Source organism: Anabrus simplex, chromosome 6 (genome assembly GCF_040414725.1).
Source record: "Anabrus simplex isolate iqAnaSimp1 chromosome 6, ASM4041472v1, whole genome shotgun sequence".
Classification (NCBI taxonomy): Eukaryota; Metazoa; Arthropoda; class Insecta; order Orthoptera; family Tettigoniidae; genus Anabrus; species Anabrus simplex.
Genome location: NC_090270.1, coordinates 324,253,888 through 324,272,782, shown reverse-complemented (window position 1 = coordinate 324,272,782; position 18,895 = coordinate 324,253,888). Strand labels below are relative to the sequence as shown.

The 18,895-nt window shown below is 39.5% G+C and overlaps 1 protein-coding gene across 1 annotated transcript in view; it reads right to left on the bottom strand.

Moving 5' to 3' along the window:
• The window catches only part of LOC136876008 (pyroglutamylated RF-amide peptide receptor-like), a 297,817-nt gene that overhangs the window by 9,292 nt on the left and 269,630 nt on the right, over nucleotides 1–18,895 (bottom strand). Inside the window, exon 5 of the mRNA XM_068228303.1 lies at nucleotides 8,236–8,383. Within this exon, the coding sequence (XP_068084404.1) occupies nucleotides 8,236–8,383 (148 nt within the window). The remainder of the gene's footprint in view (nucleotides 1–8,235; nucleotides 8,384–18,895) is intronic.

The following is an 18,895-nucleotide window of genomic DNA, read 5'->3' as shown; positions in this document are numbered from 1 at the left end:
CGTCGCCATAAGACCTATCTGTGTCGGTGCGACGTAAAGCTCCTAGCAAAAAAAGGAGGAAATGAGGAGTGAGGTAGTTTCCCGTTGCTTTCCTCACCGAGCCAGAAGTTGCTGTTACATATCGGTAGGCCAAGCCCACTGAAATGCTTGCACCAACCGATACTATGAGCGAAATTTTCACGCCATTCATAACAGGGACTGGCTGCACAAAGAATGGCAATACTAGTATCGCTCAAACCTTGTTCACTTTAATATCGTCAAAACCGGGAGAGTTGGCCGTGCGTGTAGAGGCGCGCGGCTGTGAGCTTGCATCCGGGAGATAGTGCGTTCGAGTCCCACTGTTGGCACCCCTGAAGATGGTTTTCCGTGGTTTCCCATTTTAACACCAGGCAAATGCTGGCGCTGTACCTTAATTAAGGCCACGGCTGCTTCCTTCCCACTCGTAGGCCTTTCCTGTCCCATCGTCGCCATGAGACCTTTCTGTGTCGGTGCGACGTAAAACAAATTGTAATAAAAACCCCACTACATCTCGCCAACAAATTTCGTGGCAGAGCCGGGAATCGAACGCGGGCCTTCCGGGGGTGGCAGCTAATCACATTAACCACTACACCTCAGAGGCGTACTTACGTTGAATTGCCATTTAATTTATTTAAAATTTCATTTCCTTGGCTCTCAACACTATTTTTTAATTTTTTAATCGCTTACAACGTGTACCTGTGACCAAATCATTTAACACTATATCTACCACGAAAAACCTCAGCTATTTGTCATATGAATTGTACAGAGACAAATGATCAACTGACAAGCTTCAATAACTGATGACACTATCACATCAAATCTACACTTCCAATAATTTCAGACACCGCACCGTTTTGTGCTAGGCTTAAAGTAAACTGTACAGTAATATGAATATCGAATTCCAATCATCTAAAGGCACTGTGCAGCTAGATTAGATTTCAAACAATGTTAATATTAGACTGTCAAACCCCACCTGTTGGCCATAATCCTTAAGGCATCCAGTCTGACACCGTGGTTAGCCGGTTCGTGTCCCGTTGACTGGCAGGGTAGGAGAGGCGGTGCTATACAATTTCTAGTCACTAGATTGCGTGCCAAAAAGCCTGGGTTTAATTCCAAATCTCTCCGCAGTGCACCTGTGGAGTGAGGGCATATGATGCTGTTGATGGTGATTCGTCCGTCGGATGGGGACGTAAGGCCTTGAGTAGACCCCTTAGTGCTATTCGACAGGATTAGGCTATGTGCCGGAACCGGGCTTCACCCTCTCCCTTCCTACTGTTATTTATCACGTCATTCATTTTCATCTCATGAACTCCTCTGATGAGGTTGACTTCAAGAAGGGCACTCGGTTTGAAGAAAATCGCTACGAATATTCATCTCACTTCAAACCCTACCCCGTAGAGAAGCAGGCAAGAGTTGGACATACATTAATATTAGGCTGTTAGTAATAACTATCAACTTACCGCGACGTTCACAAAGAATAGCCTAAGTAACCAACAACTAAATCATGGATATAAAGATCCCGTCTTGGAACTGAACTCACATGACAAGGATCTACAATTTTACGTGGAAGAAGAATGATTGGGCTTTGATTTATCATTGAAAATTTCAATAAGGTTTGTTCAGAATTTAAACTGAGGTCCACTTAGCGAGATGCTGGCAAAAAATGTGTCTTGTTTATTCCGTCCTTCAGACTGAATTTACATTGTCTCTCCAAACTTATTGTGGTGAGCAAAGAGAAGGCAGCCTCTTTGTGAGTTTCAATAACCTGGCTAGTATGACAACAATTTCTTGTGCAGCGGCTTCCGCATCTCTGTAGAAGGTTATGCTAACATTCTGTCTAACACAGAGTCCTCCCTCCTTCTGGAATATCAAATGCCGAATCCTTTGTTAGAAAGAATTTAAGATATTTCCCTATTCAGTTGAGATTTAATCAGAGTCGTGCTCGCCTTTAAACTTCCTTTATCAAATATTTTATTAAACATTTTAAAATTGCTGGTACATAGGTTCAAAAGAATGGAGAAAAATCGTATGTTATGAGATGCTGGAATTTACAACTTAGTAGTTCTAGATTCTTCTGCTATGGATAACTTCACTTACTAAAATTAAAATAAGTTTATATCAGCACACACATAAAAATAAATTAATCCATAACTGGTTTCCGAAATCTACGTTCCATCATCACTGGATCGTTACAAATAAAATATTAACATTCACATAATTGCGTCGTTTTGATTTTGGTGTCTAGATGACAGTTGTTCTTGTAATGAGAGAAATGAATAAATGTAGATCAGTTCAATGTAACTTACAACGTTTTCAGTCTGTCAAAAACACTAGTTCAAACGAAATGTATAACACTATAACATAAGCGTATAAAATGCACCGTATTGTACAAAAAATTATGTGTTTCGTTCTAAAAGAACGTTCTTAGGTTTTATCAAATCACATTAAAACATATGATATAATTATGTTCAAATTTGTTTACGTTGCGTAAACTAGTCAATGATTATACGGTAAATTAGTGTTCTTATGAAAAAATGTCCAAATAATGAATTTATTAGTTTCTACTACCACTTTAGTGAATTATGGACATTTTCCAGTAGGTACTTAACTGCTGTCCTCCGTTGTCTTCCACAACTGTGTCTAGATTGTCGCCTGTTGTTTATTTCCGAACTTGATCTTTGTATCAGGTTAAGGGTGGGGAGGGGTGAGGATAAATTTGAGGGCAAGAACTCTGCTTCATGGAGAGGGGAGGGGAAGTAGGTGTGACAATGAGAATATGTGCCCATTTGTTCTGTATGTTGGTGAGGGGGAGGGGGCTCTGATTCTTCATCTTGTAATGTATCTTGTGCATTAAGCAGTATATGCGTGTTAATGATTTTGATCAAATAAATTATGGAACTGAATTCAATGTAACATATAAGACCTTGTTTCTAGTGATAAATAATAACCTGCTAAGAACGTCTCGACTGGCGAAGACGTTGTGTAAATTCAGAGAATTTACTACAGATAAAAATATCTTAACCCACATTCCAGAGATTTAAGTAAGCGATTTCCTCCTATGGGATTCATTAAGCGCTAATGCAAAATGTGGGGAAAATATCCGTAGGCAACAACCTTGTTCCCTGCTTTGGTGAATTTACGCTGCGTCTGCACCAATTGAGATGCTATATTAATTCAATTCTATACACTACAGTCTTCTTCTTCTACTGATTTTCCCCCAACTGTAGTCTCTGCCACATATGGGGATATGGGCCTGTTTTACGGCCGAATGCCCTTTCTGACTCCAAATCTATATGGAGGGGTGTAATCACTATTATGTGTTTCTGGGATGGTTTGTTGTATAGTAGGTTGTATTAATATGAAGAGGAAAGTGTTGGAACAAACACAAAAACCCAGTCCCCGAGCCAGAAGATTTAATCAAACGTGATTAAAATCCTGACCGGGACCATCTGAACCGAAGGCCTCAACGCTGAGTATTCAGTCAAGGAGTTGAACAATTCTACAGGGTGTATCCGTGATGATTTTACAAACTTTCAGGGTTGATGGAGGACATAAGGAAACAAATTCCAGAAACGATCCAGTCAAGAGTTAAGCAAAATTCTACTTTCAATTCCATTAACCTGTACAAGTTTCACAAGCTGCTCTGTTTACAACAAATGTTAAAAATGGCGTCCCCCTGCGTCAGTGCAGGCATGGCAACGTCACACGATGTTCTGTTTTAACGTTCGAACATTCCCGGTGTCGTTTGAACAGCGTCGCAGGCAGCGATAATTCTTGCCTAGAGATCCTCTTCGGTGTCGACAGGTGTCTCATACACAAAGCATTTCACATGGCCCTACAAGAAGAAATCAAGTGGGGTGAGATCAGGTGAACGAGTGGGCCACGAAACAGGACCTCCTTTTCCTATCCACTTTGCAGGGAATGTCTGATTCAAGTGTTCATGAACCCTCAGTCGAAAGTGAGGTGGGGCTCCATCACGTTGGAACCACATCCGTTGACGAAGGGCAAGTGGCATATGTTTCAAAAACGTGGGTAGTACATCTCTGATGTTGATGCTTGTTGTTTAAAGGGGCCTAACATCTAAGGTAAAGTAAACTCGTGTCCTCATCCTGAGGTGGTGCAGCTCTTTTCAGGCACATCCCCATTGGAGGTGAGCTGCATGTACCATTTCAACCACATACCAGCCCTCCTGTCAGTCTTAAATTCCTGGCAGTACTGGGAATCGAACCCGGGCCCCCGAGGACGGCAGCTAATAACACTATCCGTTACGCTACGGAGGCGGACAACATCTAAGGTAAACGGCCCGAGCATATATCTGAGTATCACTGTGGACACTGCTCTATTTAGGTGGGGAGGAAGAAGAAACGGGCCTACTATGCGTTACAATAACTGAGACGCTATTGTACTGAACAAGTGACAAATACATGCCGTAAAGTGCAGAAATCTCTTTTTCCTCTCAAACAGTACTTTACTATTGTTGCCAATAATGCTTTCACGGCCCGTACTTATAGACATGATATTGTATAGGCTTTTGGACTTGTGCCGTGTCAAGAAAATAAGGTAAAATTCTTAACGTTTCGCAGAAAACTGTGCTCTTGTTTAAGAAGCCTTTCTCGTGGACAGTCGAGAATTCTTCTGAGGACGCAGAACACAGTTTTCTGCGAAACGTTAAGAATTTCACCTTATTTTCTTGACACGGCACAAGCCCAAAAGCCTATACCATATCATATCTATAAGTACTTTACTATATTTCAAAAACATTTAAAAATAAACAGGAAAAATCCCTAATGTTATTCTAGACTACTGCGACACTGTACTTACGGACATATCTCAACACAGTAAAAAGATGCTCGAACGGAGTTTAAACATAAGCTGCGATATAATTCTGACATTTCACCTTATTGCAGGAAGTTGTCATGGCTTCGTGTTCATGAGCTTCGCAGTCTCTACATGTTATCCCTTCTACGCGGAGTTCTAAACTATGGTGTAACGGATTATCTCTCATCAAACTTTCATTACCTCTCCTCCTATCATAACCACAATACACGATCTGGCTCCTCTGTAACAATATCTCTCAGTCACTCCAGGACTTAAAACCACCCCTTTTTAGTCACTGCCGCTAGGCTGTGGAATACCCTCCCTGCTACCATTAGGGATTTGCGTTCTTGTAGGAGATTTAAGACTGATGAGAATCCCCACGCTACAGTTGTGAAGAACCATCAGCACAATCTTTCGGTCAACGTGTGGCCAGGCACAGTCAATAATTTCATCATTTCATCTCATTAACACCTCTGATGAGGTTGACTTCAGGAAGGGCACCCGGTTTTAAGAAAATCGCTACAGTGCGAACCATTACACTTCGGTGAACATCTTAAAAATGATAGACCGAGCTCGAAAGCTGCAGTCGCTTAAGTGCGGGCAGTGTCCACTATCGGGAGATAGTGGGTTCGAGCCCCACTGTCGGCAGCCATGAAGATGGTTTTCCGTGGTTTACCATTTTCACACCAGGCAAATGCTGGAGCTGTACCTTAATTTAGGCCACGGCCGCTTCCTTCCAATTCCTTTCCTATTCCATCGTCGCCGTAAGACATATCTGTGTCGGTGCGACGTAAAGCAAATAGCAAAACAAATGATAGATCATTTAAAAACTGGAGAGTAACGATTGCTGCTCATATTTAAAAAAACATTTTATTTTATAAAATTATATGTAAAATTGTAGAAAACTGCTTTCTTTCGTAATCTGATTACCCACCAGGGTTGGTTTTTCCCTCGGACTCAGCGAGGGATCCCACCTCTAACACCTCAAGGGCAGTGTCATGGGGCGTGAGACACTGGGTCAGGGGATACATTTGGGGAGAATGACCAGTACCTCGCTGTGAGCTTGCATCCGGGAGATAGTAGGTTCGAATCCCACTATCGGCATTCCTGAAGATGGTTTTCCGTGGTTTCCCATTTTCACACCAGGCAAATGCTGGGGCTGTACCTTAATTAAGGCCACGGCCGCTTCCTTCCAACTCCTCGGCCTTTCCTATCCCATCGTCGCCATAAGACCTATCTGAGTCGGTGCGATGTAAAGCCCCTAGCAAAAAAAAAAAAATGTCTGAAAAGTTTCAGTTTATAGCCAATCATTATGTATCCAAATAACAACAAAGACGTTTTGGTTTTTAAAAGTAAAACTTATTAATTCGCTGAATACAGGTTATGGGAAAAATACAATTTGTATAAAATATAAAGTCATGTCTTAAAGAAGGAAAACTTCATTCAACTCTTTATAGGTGGCAGTATCCCAAGTACCGATGTGAAATTCCCACGCTGTAAAGGCTATACTGATGCGCTGAATAAGGAACATTGTTGATCGGGTGTCACCGGAAATACGAACAATTCGTCGGTCAACCTCTTTGACAAAATTGAGGCCATTATTGTCCCAGATACCGCTGGATTCAATGGCTATTGGTACGAAGAAGTATCTTTACATCAAACACTGCATTTTTTTCTTTTAATATTTACCCTACTCCTGACTGCACCTCTAGCACTCGTTGATGAAAGAGGAAGATTGGAATGAGCAAATGTGCCGGCACAGCTCAAATCCCAAAGGAGAAATCTACCCCTTTTTCATGGCACAAAGTATCATTCCGTCTGCTCTTTTACTGTCAGAATTACAGCAGTCAGTTAGCTCTCGTATAGAACCTTCTGCTGAAACGAGAGCCCGCAAGATGACATCATTGATGGTGGAGTGACGGATGTGTCTGCCTTTACTTTCCACACAGGAAAGGCTATGGAAGCCACGTCGACCAACGTAGGCACCGCAAGCTGAGCATCTGTGCGGCTCGCAGATGACTGGTCCTAAACATAATGTCACAGCGATACCGAAACTCCAATTTGTATTATAACAAAGAGAGAACTTTTCTAAATATTTATCTTTCTGTCAGTATTCGATTTTCTTTTCTTACCAGTCACTAGATTTGGAGGCAAAAAGTCCAACAAAGGGGCCGTCAAGATTTTCAAACCTTCTTAGAGAGCTGAGGTAATATGGTATGTCGTATGGCTTTTAGTACCGGGAGTTTCCGAGGGCATGTTCGGCTTGCCGGGTGCAAGTATTTTGATTTGACACCCGTAGGCGACCTGGGCGTCGTAGATCTGAGGTTATAGGCCAGGAAAAACTGATTGTACACTGGACTACGGTCAAAAGTAGTTAGTGGTACGTAGAAACAGCATTATTATTATTATTATTATTATTATTATTATTATTATTATTATTATTATTATGATTATAATGAATGAGGGAGGCGTAGGACTGTAGCGACCCCACCGCCCAGTGGGAAATCACTGCAATCAGCCACCCTAGTATTGGCAGGAAAACCATAATGTTTGAGGGGTATGGAGGAAATGCCTACTCCCAGTCCTGAACAACTAGGATGAATTACCTTCCCAGATCACATCTGGGATTGTAACTCCTGACCACAGTCAGAACTTTGATCAATGATCAGACAATCAACTTATCAACTTCTAACAGTTTTCCTTTCTGACTGGCTCCACCGCTCGTATTTATCTTTTGGATCTACACCTACATAAAATGTAGAATTAAATGTGATTACCTTTGTACTGAACCACCGAATGAGAGTGATGTTGTTTTCCTCTTCCACCAAGTAATCATAACTTCCTCTTACTTTTAAATTCAGATCATTTTCAGTCAGACTATGTAGTAATAAATTATTGCACTTTCTAATGGGTCAATAATTCTGGATGTGTTGGAGCATTGTCTTACTGCAGTACAACACGTTTTCTGTTGATCTAATAGAGCAGAGTTGTGTTAAAACTTCGTGAACCGCATCTAGTTGCTCAGCGTGAATTATATGGCCATGTGATACTCAATCAACGTGAGTATTATACCCCAAATTCCAACAAAAGTAAAGAACTTTTCGTCAAAAATAACATTGTCGAGAAACTGATTTTTCCCTCGGTAACCGCATTTTCTCAAGGTAAGTTAAAAGGTTTCCTTCCTCGCATGTTACGATAACTACAAAAACACATATTTCAAAATACAAGAAGCGTCAAAATTGGAAAATATTAACAGTATTAATCTTGAGACGTTCTTCTAAATATTACCAGTAACAAGTACACACTAATAAAATGATTTGTTGCGTACCATTTGAAAGATTGAAAAACAGAACATACAGTGTATACTCAACCTAGTTGAGACAGTAATTTTGTACTAACCTGTTTTACAGTACTGTTCTCTTCTTCCGTTTTGACAACATTTGACTTACTGAGAGATTCCCGGAATGTGGTATGACTTGAACAGACTGAGTGGTTGGTGCTGCGTTTACTATACCTTGCAGAATATCCATCAGGGCCTGAATTAAGTCTAGAAGAGAAGATTATTAAAATGAGGAAAGAAACAATTCCCCAGGGAATGTTTCGTAACATGAAATGTACATAATGGCATCTCGAGTTTTCTTTCTCCCAAATATAAGATACAAAGTTTTCTTAAAAATGCTTTTTGAGGTACAGTATATCTGTTAATTGGGGAGCTCCTTAATTGTTGATCGTTATTTACATGTGCAGACCATTCTGAAATTAACACTTTCAGTCACAAATGATTAATTTTGGGAGGAAAAATCTCTTTGGGAACTGTTTTTTAGAATAAATTTTCTTTATTAACAATTTCCAAAATTTCCTGCATAATTTTAGAAAATTCAGAATGTTGCTCTCGATTAACATTGGGAGCCTATAGTAACATTTCAATACGATATACATATTTCACAGAGCAATTTTCATGACGTTATTGGATCTAGAAAACAAAATAAATTATGTCTAACAGTGTACCATATATCGTAATTTCATAAAGCTGAGAAGAACAGTAAAATATTAATTAAGATTTGTGTTTCCTTAATTACTTGTTATGAAAACGGAAGAAGCAATTTTTTGCTTCTGCAGAATAGAAATTAATTCTGCGTTTAGAACAGGTCAGCTGAGTAATTCCGGTTGAAATAAATTTACCAAGGTCTTTCTTCGTTTCATACTCTGGGCAATATTCATGTGCATTGTACCTGACATCATTGACTGGACTTGGAAAAAACTTTTGCGACTGGATTCTGGAATTGGACGGTCACTTGGTCGGCCACACTTGCGATTCAGAACCTTCCCGGCCTCAACCAGTGCTTGTAATATTTCTAACTGAAATTGTACCAGAGAATACACAAATACACTTCTCTCCTCGTTGATTTTGACGTTTACAGTACATTACCAAACCACTGACTATTGCAACACTAATACACCAAAACACAATTCTCATATACCACTAGACTGATCCAACGCCAATTCAGTAGAGCTCAGGCAAGATACCTGCTAGATATCCCCCCCCCCCCACCCGATAAACTAATTATGTTTTTTCATTACTTGGGGGACAGTCTGTTCTAACAGTTTTCCTTTCTGACTGGCTCCACCACCCGCATTTATCTTGTAGATCTACACCTACATAAAATGTAGAATTAAATGTGATTGCCTTTGTACTGAACCACCGAATGAGAGTGATGGTGTTTTCCTTTTCCACCATGTAATCATAACTTCCTCTTACTTTTAAATTCAGATCATTTTCAGTCAAAAGCAAACATTTCCCCATCCAGTCATTCCGGATGGTATCAACACAAAAAATATCCCTTTCTTTCAGAGCAATGCAGGGAGGAAAACCAATTGTTTCGTGATAGCTGTGATTTAATTTAGTGGTGTGGTGGAAATTCGTTGCATAATTATCCACATGTGACCTGTTATTACTGTGGATAATTTATTAGGGTTTAAATGATAACTACGAATTCTGGAAAGGCCAGCTGGATATCAAAGAGAATTTGTGTTCATCATGCATGGCATTTCGTCTCATTAGCTAGCTAATACTACATTGACACATATCACTCTAAATATATATGATAGTGTAATTGGATTCTGAAAGCAATTATGTTAAACTACGAATACATGACAGAAAAATTTAACCAAAAAGTTAACAAAGAGATACTGCAATTTTTAGTCTGCAGATATTGTACTCTGAACAGACATCGGAATTCTGGGTTCTTAAAGATCAACATTTAGTTACCTACAATAGGCTCTAAATTTATGTCGCGAGATGGTCAGCCGTATAAGTCAGTTAACAAAAAATGGTAACATCAACGACGAAGAAGCTGTAAAGGAAAAATTAGTTAATCGCCGCATGACTTCGTGAAGGAAATACAGTGGAACAGTCTTTCGACTATACCCACCTGTACTTTTCTCGTGTTCGTAAATAGTCTTAAGGGACTTGTAAAATAAGACTCCTTTTCGTGGGAATATATCGATACCACCTATGTCTTTTTAAATAGAAATACATAGATTTTATTCAACAGCGCAATATTGAATAAATAAATAAATAAATAAATAAATAAATAAATAAATAAATAAATAAATAAATAAATAAATAAATAAATAAATAAATAAGCAATATCATAAGAGGAATGAAACCAGAGAACACTATAGATCATTCAAAAGGAAACTCACTGGCTATAAGCCGCCATCGCTATTCTCTCAGCGAAAGGACGGAACACTGGCGATTTCAGCGACTTCAAAATAAGAAAGGAATAACATTCTAGCAGGCTGCATCAAAAATATACTAAACTCTGGTAAACCGCAAAGCCCCATTGAGACCAAGGAACCCATATTCAGGTGTCCAGAATCCAGACCACCCGACAAAGATGAAATAAAGCGCCTCATTGCAACAAAGCACCTGGGGAAAACTCAGTAGTTGCAGAACTGTGGAAGTATGACCCTGAAGAATCAATTGAAATCTTACAATAACAAGTACAGAAAACCCTACCCAAAGATTGGAAAACGGCCTTGATCCATCCATTGTACAAGAAAGGCAGTTAGAAAAATATCAACAACTACAGAGGAATATCCCTGCTACCGGTAATCTACAAAATTCTTTCGCTTGCCATCCTAGAGCCTTTAGAAGCCCTAGTTGAGCATCAAATAAGTGAATGTCAAGGGGGTTCAGAAAAAGGCGCTCTACAGTCGAACAGTTACATAACCTCCATTTGTTTTCACAACTTGCTTTATGTCGAACCGACACATATACACTAGGTCTTATGGAGATGATAGTATAGGAAAGGCATAGGAGTGGGAAGGAATCGGCCGTGGCCTTATTTAAGGTACAGCCCCGGATTTTGCCTAGTGTGAAAATGGGAAACCACAGAAAACTATCTTCAGGGCTGCCGACAGTGGGGCTCGAACCCACTATCTCCCGGATGCAAGCTAACAGCTGCGCACCCCTAACCGCACGGCCAACTCGCCCGGTAACCTAAAAAGGATTATCAGGTATTGTACACTAAGGTCCACAGTCTAGCTTAAGCCAGTAAGGAGGACGGACGTATCGTGTGGCGTGCGCCTGCTGAGTGGAGTGTTGTGGGAGTGGGGAAGCGGTAGGGTCAATCGGTCGGCAAGGAGATAGATAGGATGAGTTGGGTAGACGTAGAGGCTATGAGGAAAGTAGTAAAAGAAGTAATACAGGAGGTATGTCCGTTTGAGAAATTAAAGAAGATGCTTCAAGAACAAGTCCAGGAGCAAGAAAAGACGAGACAGTGGATCCAGGATTATATGAAAAATACGAAGGCGATGATAGAAGGCAGCGAGAAAGAACTGGTGTCACTAAGAGAGAAAATAAAAAATATGGAAGAAGAGATGGTAAACCTGAAGAAAGAAATTGAAGTCTGCAGACAGGAGCGTAAGAAGAAATCCATATTTATTTATGGGGTGGAGGAAGAAAAGGCAGAATCCACAGTGGACATTATTTACAAAGTGGTACATGTCATACAAAAGAAAATGAAAATAAATTTCAGTGAGGTAGATATAGACAATGTGGAGAGAGTTGGCAAGGTGGGAGGGCACAGGCCCATAAAAGTGTCGCTGCTATCTTCATTGATGGCAGATATAGTGACAAGGAACGCTGGTAATCTACAGTGTGAGAAAATTAGAGTTAAGAGAGATTTCGGAAGAGAAGAGAGTAGGAATTTTAAAATTCTCAAGAAACATTTTGTGAAAGCAAAAATTCAGGGATTGAAAGCGTATATTATTGGTCAGATACTTGTGGTGAGCGACAGGAATTGGACCCGAAAGTGGACAATATCGAAACTGAAATTAATGGATGAGTGTTTGAGGCAAGAAGAAACTAGCAGGGCTGAGAGTTCGAGGTAAAAGAGTTGAGGCAAGAAGAAAAAAGCAGGGCTGAGAGCTCGAGGCAAGAAGAAACTACCAGGGATGATGTGAGTCAAGAAGAAAAAAGCAGGGCTGAGAGTTCGAAGCAAGAAGAAACTACCAGGGCTGATGTACATACTGTAAAGGGAGGAACACTGAGTAGATGGGGTTCCTGGGAAGCGATCGTAAAAAGAGCTGAAGAAAAAGGAAATGCAAGGAGGATGGAAGTAGCCAGGAAATTAATGGACGAACTAGTGTCGGAGGTCTGCGCGAGGGAAGAAAGCAGGATGCAGGAAGAGATGATGGAAAAAGAATCACAGGGGAAGACAAGTGGACAGAATCGGAGCGAGAATAATGGTTTGAGGGAGGAAGCAGAAGTAAGAAGTGCCGTGATTAAAGGGAGAAGCTTGAGTTTGAAGGAGCTATGGGATAAAAAGGGAAAAATGGAAGAAGGAGTAATTACGAGAAGTAAAAAGTCAAGTAACAGTAGTAAGTAATATGGTATGCCTATGGATGGATGATAAGAGAGGTAGCGTAGTTTATGGTGGTGTCTGTATGTGTATTGTAATTGTTGAAGTAAATTTGGCCTAGAAGGAGAGAGGTAGCGAAGTTCAGATGGTATTTACTCAAGTAATGGTGCCTGTATGTGTAGTATAATTGTTATTGAAGTGATGGTGTCTTTAGGTAAAAGATGGATGGATTATGGATGGATGATAAGAGAGATAAGAGATAAGAGAGCTAGCGAAATTTGAGTTCGATGGATGGAAATGAGGAGAGGTAACGAAGTTTAAATGGTATTTATTCAAATGGTGGTGTATATATGTGTATTGTAATTGATGAAGTAAGTGTGGCCTGGGATAAGATGGATGGATTGTGGAGTTCGAGGGATGGATGATAAGAGAAGTAGCGAAGTTTAGATGATTGTAATGGTAAAATAAACGAGGACTGGAATTGAAGTGTTAAGTATGAATAGGTGATGATGATGGATCGATGTTAAGAAAGGTAGCGAAGTTTAAACGATGGTGTTTATTGAAGTGAAGGTATCTTAATGTGTATTATAAATGTAAAGTAATTGAAGACTGGAATTGAGTGTTAAGTATGAAAGGTGATGATGGATGGATGATAAAAGAGGCAGCGAAGTTTAAATGGTATTGGTAAGTGATTTATTAGTTAATGGTAGATCGGTAAGCAAAGTTGGTTGTAGATGATTATTTGTGTTTTTAGATATAAGATGGCTGGACTGTGGAGTTCGATGGATGGATGATAGCTTATTGTATGATGGATGAAGGAGAATGAGAGTTAGTGAGGCGATAAGGCATTTTTTAAGTGTACTGTATTTGTATGGTATTTATTCAAGTGATGATATGACGACTGGATTTGAAGTGTTAAGAATGGAAGGTGATGATGAGGGATGGATGATAAGAGAGGTAGCGAAGTTTAAATGGTATCGATGATAAGAGGGGTAGCGAAGTTTAGATGGTATTTATTCAAGTGATGGTGTCTGTATATATGGATGAAGGATAAGAGAGGTAACGAGGTGATAAGGTGTTTTTAAGTGTATTGTAATTGTATGGTATTTATTCAAGTGCCTTTAGGTATAAGATGGATGAATTGTGGAGTTCGATAGATGTATGATAAGAGAGATAGCGAAGTTTAGATGATGGATGGAAATGAGGAGAGGTAACGAAGTTTAGATGGTATTTATCCAAGTGATGGTGTCTGCATGTGTATTCTAATTGTTGAAGTAAATGTGGCCTGGAATAAGATGGATGGTTTGTGGAGTTATATAGATGGATGATAAGAGAGGTAGTGAAGTTTAGATGGAGGACTGGAATTGAAGTGTTAAGTATGAAAGGTGATGATGGATGGATGATAAGAGAGGCAGCACAGTTTAAATGGTATTGGTAAGTGATTCATTAATTAATGGTATATCGGTAAGCAAAGTTGGTTGTATATGGTTATATAAATTAGATTAAGCATGGTTGAATAAGATGAGCAGGAACAGATAAGTATTGCAGTAATAAAATTGCAACGTGAGCAGAGTACGTAGTAGCAGAATGTGTGTGTAACGGAAGTATGGAATCAGCAACTCAGAGGGAGTCAAGTAGAGGAAATGTAGGAGGAATGGAATGTGCAAAGGTTCGCGTGTTTACTCAGCAGGGGCACGAAGTTCTGTGACATTCATAATACAGCTTAAATTGCATATTCTGGGAAAACAATAGAAATATTCACGAGAGAAGTTGGACGTGACATGAAGAGGCCGAGGATGACTACCGTGGTGACCTTCATTTGGGGCGTCACGTTTCCGGAGTATCCTAGGGGATTCATGCCATGTCCAAGAAGTATCATTATTTTGCTAAATTGTTCTATCCTTTTCTGTTCATTCCGTACATTATTTTCTTTTCTTTTTCTGAGTGTGAATTTTGGCTTAAGCTGGACATTACTATTTTTCTCTTTTAACGGATCAATGGGTAGTGTTACTGTAGATCTGGAGAAAAATAATAAATCAATAAATCAATACTCTAAGGTTCAAACAGTACGTGTTAGTCATTGTTGATTTCAAGAAAGCATACGAGTTGATGGACCGCTAAGTGCTGAAAAACGTCCTTAATGAATTCGGGGTTGACCTGGAACTGCTGGCATTAATTAAATCCACCCTGACAGATACGAAATCCAATGGATCATGATGATGATGCTTGCTGTTTAGAGGGCCCTAACATCTAGGTCATCGGCCCTTCAAAATCCAAAATGAAGTTCCAAGGATGACTCTCGGATTCCTTCGAAGTCAAAACAGGAGTCAGACAAGGCGATGGGCTCTCTCCAAAGCTTTTCAACTGCGTTCTTGAGAATATAATGCGGATCTGGCGAACGGGATTAATGGAAACCGACTATAACCCACTGAGAATGGGAACCAAATCCAAGGGAATCATGGTAATCTGTCTAGCTCTTGCCGATTACATCACCATTCTGTCGAACGACGTGGGAACATCTTGAATTTAAATCAAACTGTTACTGGAAATTACCGAACAAACTGGCCTGCAGATATCGTTAAAAAAATAGAAGTAATGACTTACACCAAGGACGCACAATCAAAACTTCGGACGAAATACGGGGACATCAGGTGAGTAGAAAAATTAGGTACCAGGGTGAGATCATCATGAAAAAAATTACTAGAAAATGTAGCACTTAGGGGAGGAATACGTAAACTTGAAATATCTTACCAAACGTCACGCAAGAACTACAACAAAAAAGCCTTTTCACAAATACTAAGATACGTCACTATCAAAGGGTTCTGAAGTCAGTAGGTATGTGTGTAGCCGAAACCCTACCCCTAAATGCCAATAAATAACTCCTCGAAGAACAGGAGAAAACGGAGTGGAGAATAAGGGAAATCACGGGATCGAATTACAAGAATGGTATCCACCAAAAGAGATCCAATAAGGAAGTCTATAATAAAATAGAGAACATTACAGACACGATCCCCACTTCAACGTTACCTCAAACGAATGGATGGAAACAGGTTGAACAAACAGATCTTTCACCTATTGGATTCAGAACCTAAACCATGGTGTCTAGGTTTAGAAACACCAAAGAAGACCTTCAAATACTACGGATCAAACCGGAAGACGCCTTTGACAGAGGTCTTTTCTGAAAAATAATAGTGAAGAACGACCTAAACCGAGACGAACAACCGGAAAGAAGACACGGTGTCCCTTGGACAAAGGAACGCAAGCAGCCCACTCAGAAAGAGTGAGGGAATTCTGGGCTCAAAAGGAATCAGCGTTCACTGCCAAATGCAAAAAGACTTAACGTGGTCCTCGATGGCTCCAGCGAATAAATAAATAAATAAATAAATAAATAAATAAATAAATAAATAAATAAATAAATAAATAAATAAATAAATAAATAAATAAATAATTGCACTACATTTAGGGCTGTATCCCGGGTTGCAGATTCCGTTTAATTTTTTTACGTATGGTTTTCTTAAATTAATTCAAAGAACTTGAAACGTTTCTGTTGTTACTGTTACAAATTCAACCAAATTTCATTCGTGTACAGTTAACTATGTTCCTTAGGCAACATAATGCAAAATCAACCCTTTTAATTCATTAGTATTCATAAAATAACTAAATAATATTTTTGTCTAAAAAATTGATGGTAACCGATTATTTATTTTCCTTAAATTGTACATGTACAATTTAGGTGTGGTAGATGGAGAATGGGCAAGCCCCACATACACGGAAGTGCCTCCATATCCACATGTGTACACAAACTCTTCTGAATATTTACATATAAACTTATGTAGACAATTTTAAATTTACATATTTACACTCCAAACACTGTACCCTTAGAATAATAATTATCTTAATTTATCCTGAATATATTAGAGTATATTAGAGTAAAAGTTAACCCGATGTTGTTTAATTTTACAGTGTGTTTGTGAATGTCTAACACTTTTGTGCATGAGTTTGGCAAAATATTGAATAAAAATGTTCTTTAAAAACAAGTCTTGTATGAAAAAAGAAAGATATATGTGAAATTCTCCTCTAGCATAAAATCATGGACATGTCTCTGGACTTAAAAGACGAGAAAGCGAGTGAGAGGGGAGAAATGGTTAATAACTTTCTTCATGTTATAATGTACTTTTATGTAATATTGATAAATGAAAGTCAATTATTTTAGGTAAATAAAGTATGGAATTGAAATAGAGAGTATCTAATAGATGATATTATTACGATCTCTCTCTTTCTTAGTATTAATCCCGACTTGCAGGGTCTGCTGCTTTGCTACATCTCCTCCATTTCTGTCTGTCGTTGACATCTTCTGGTGTTAAGCCAACACTGTGCATGTCTGCCCTGATGTTGTCAGTCCATCTCTTTGCCGGTCTTCCTCGTGGTCTTGTTCCCTCTGGGTTGATGTGGAGCGCTGTTTTGGCAACTGAGTCGTCCTGTTTTCTCATGACGTGGCCGTACCAGCGGAGACGGGCTTCCCTCACTTTGTCTATGATGGGCGCGATATTATTATATTATATTATTACGATAACTGCTAATTTAAAGAGTAAACGTTGTCCAAACTATTTTTCATGTTAGGGAGAATCAATAATTTTGAATGGAAATATTTAAAGGAAGAAACTATGAAGTTTACATAACTGTACCGGGCGGTACACCTCTACACCGTTTATTTAAAAGTTGCGCCAGTTGAAACTCCTCTTCTGGAGGAAGGTTGAACTTTATCTACTCTATTAATTCTCTACTTTCTCAGAAGATGTCACCACGTGGAAAATTTTGAGTTTTTGAACTGTGTCACTTTTGATGTGTTTTTGTTTCGCTTGAAGTAAGAAGTGTGAACTTTCTCTTCTAGAGGACACTACTGAAGATCAACAATAGCGCACCCTAGTGCGGAGTCAAAGAACTATTTTGTTGGAGAAATTTTTATTTCAAAAGTTTGTTTCTTGTTAAATTTCTTTCTGTTATTGTTTAAGTTGGCTGTATACCCCTCTTTTTCCCCTTGTTTTAGATTTATCCAATCCCGAATTTCTTTTAGTAATTTCTGACCAATCTGGTGTATCTTCCCCCAACATGTATCTGTTGCGGGGTCCTATCCAATAAAAACATTGTGGGCGGGTGTTTTCATTCCCCTAACGCCTAGAAACTTCCGCGAGAGTATATAAACTGCTGATTTTAGGGTCTCCGGGCCACTTCTGTTCCATCTTTCAGTGTATTAAGTACATAGCAGGAGGCGGGAAGCGCCTCTTTCCTCGGCGGCGGTCAACAATAAGGTAATGGTCGATTAATAAATTCTTTCTTTTCTTGCTCAGCAGTTTAACTTTCGGGGCGGGTTCTAAGCGTTCAACCATGTAACCTCTTCCTAAAATGTAAAAACAACTGGTATCTATTCTATTTTAAAACGACATATCGGGATAGAGAGTGCTTAACCCTCTCGAGCTCCCACTCACATCGTCTTGAGGTGAACTTATTCTCTCAACCAATTCTTCCGTAATGTAATGTAAATTGCTATTAAGTCACCTCTGTAGTATGGGATTAGCCCTTGTAATAACGGCCTAGTGCCAAAGTAGGTTTTAAAAACCAAGTGTATTAGGAGTGCAAGTTCGCCTCCTCTCAAATTGTTTTAGAGGTCATTTAATTAACCTGCTTTTCATTTAATAGACCTCAGTAGATTGGGTATTTTACCCCTGTGTTTATGTCCGTTGAGGACAACTTGAAGGTGGAGTTTGGTGTGGCCTAGGAGAGGCTTAAATTAAAGAGCGTGTGGCTCTTTTGGAAACGGAGTGTTGTATGCCTCGAGGAGGCTTTACTGTGTAATTTGGAGCAAGGGCTCCAGGGTTTGATTGGGGTCTTCTGCCCCTTTGTTAAAATTTGTATATCGGAAAGTTGGGCTAGTTGCTCAAAAATTGTGAACTCAGGGCTCGAAGCCCAAACTCTGTAATCCCTGTAATTGTTCATTTCAAATTGTGTTTCGGCTACTAAGTACCTGTTCTTTGTTATTACTTAATATTGAAAAGGAAATATAACCTTGTTAACTTTTACATTAACTTTGATTCCGTAGTTTGAGACCCATTCACGCCCGCACCTTCTTACACCTCTACCTACCACCAAAGTATTAATCCCGACTTGCAGGGTCTGCTGCTTTGCTACATCTC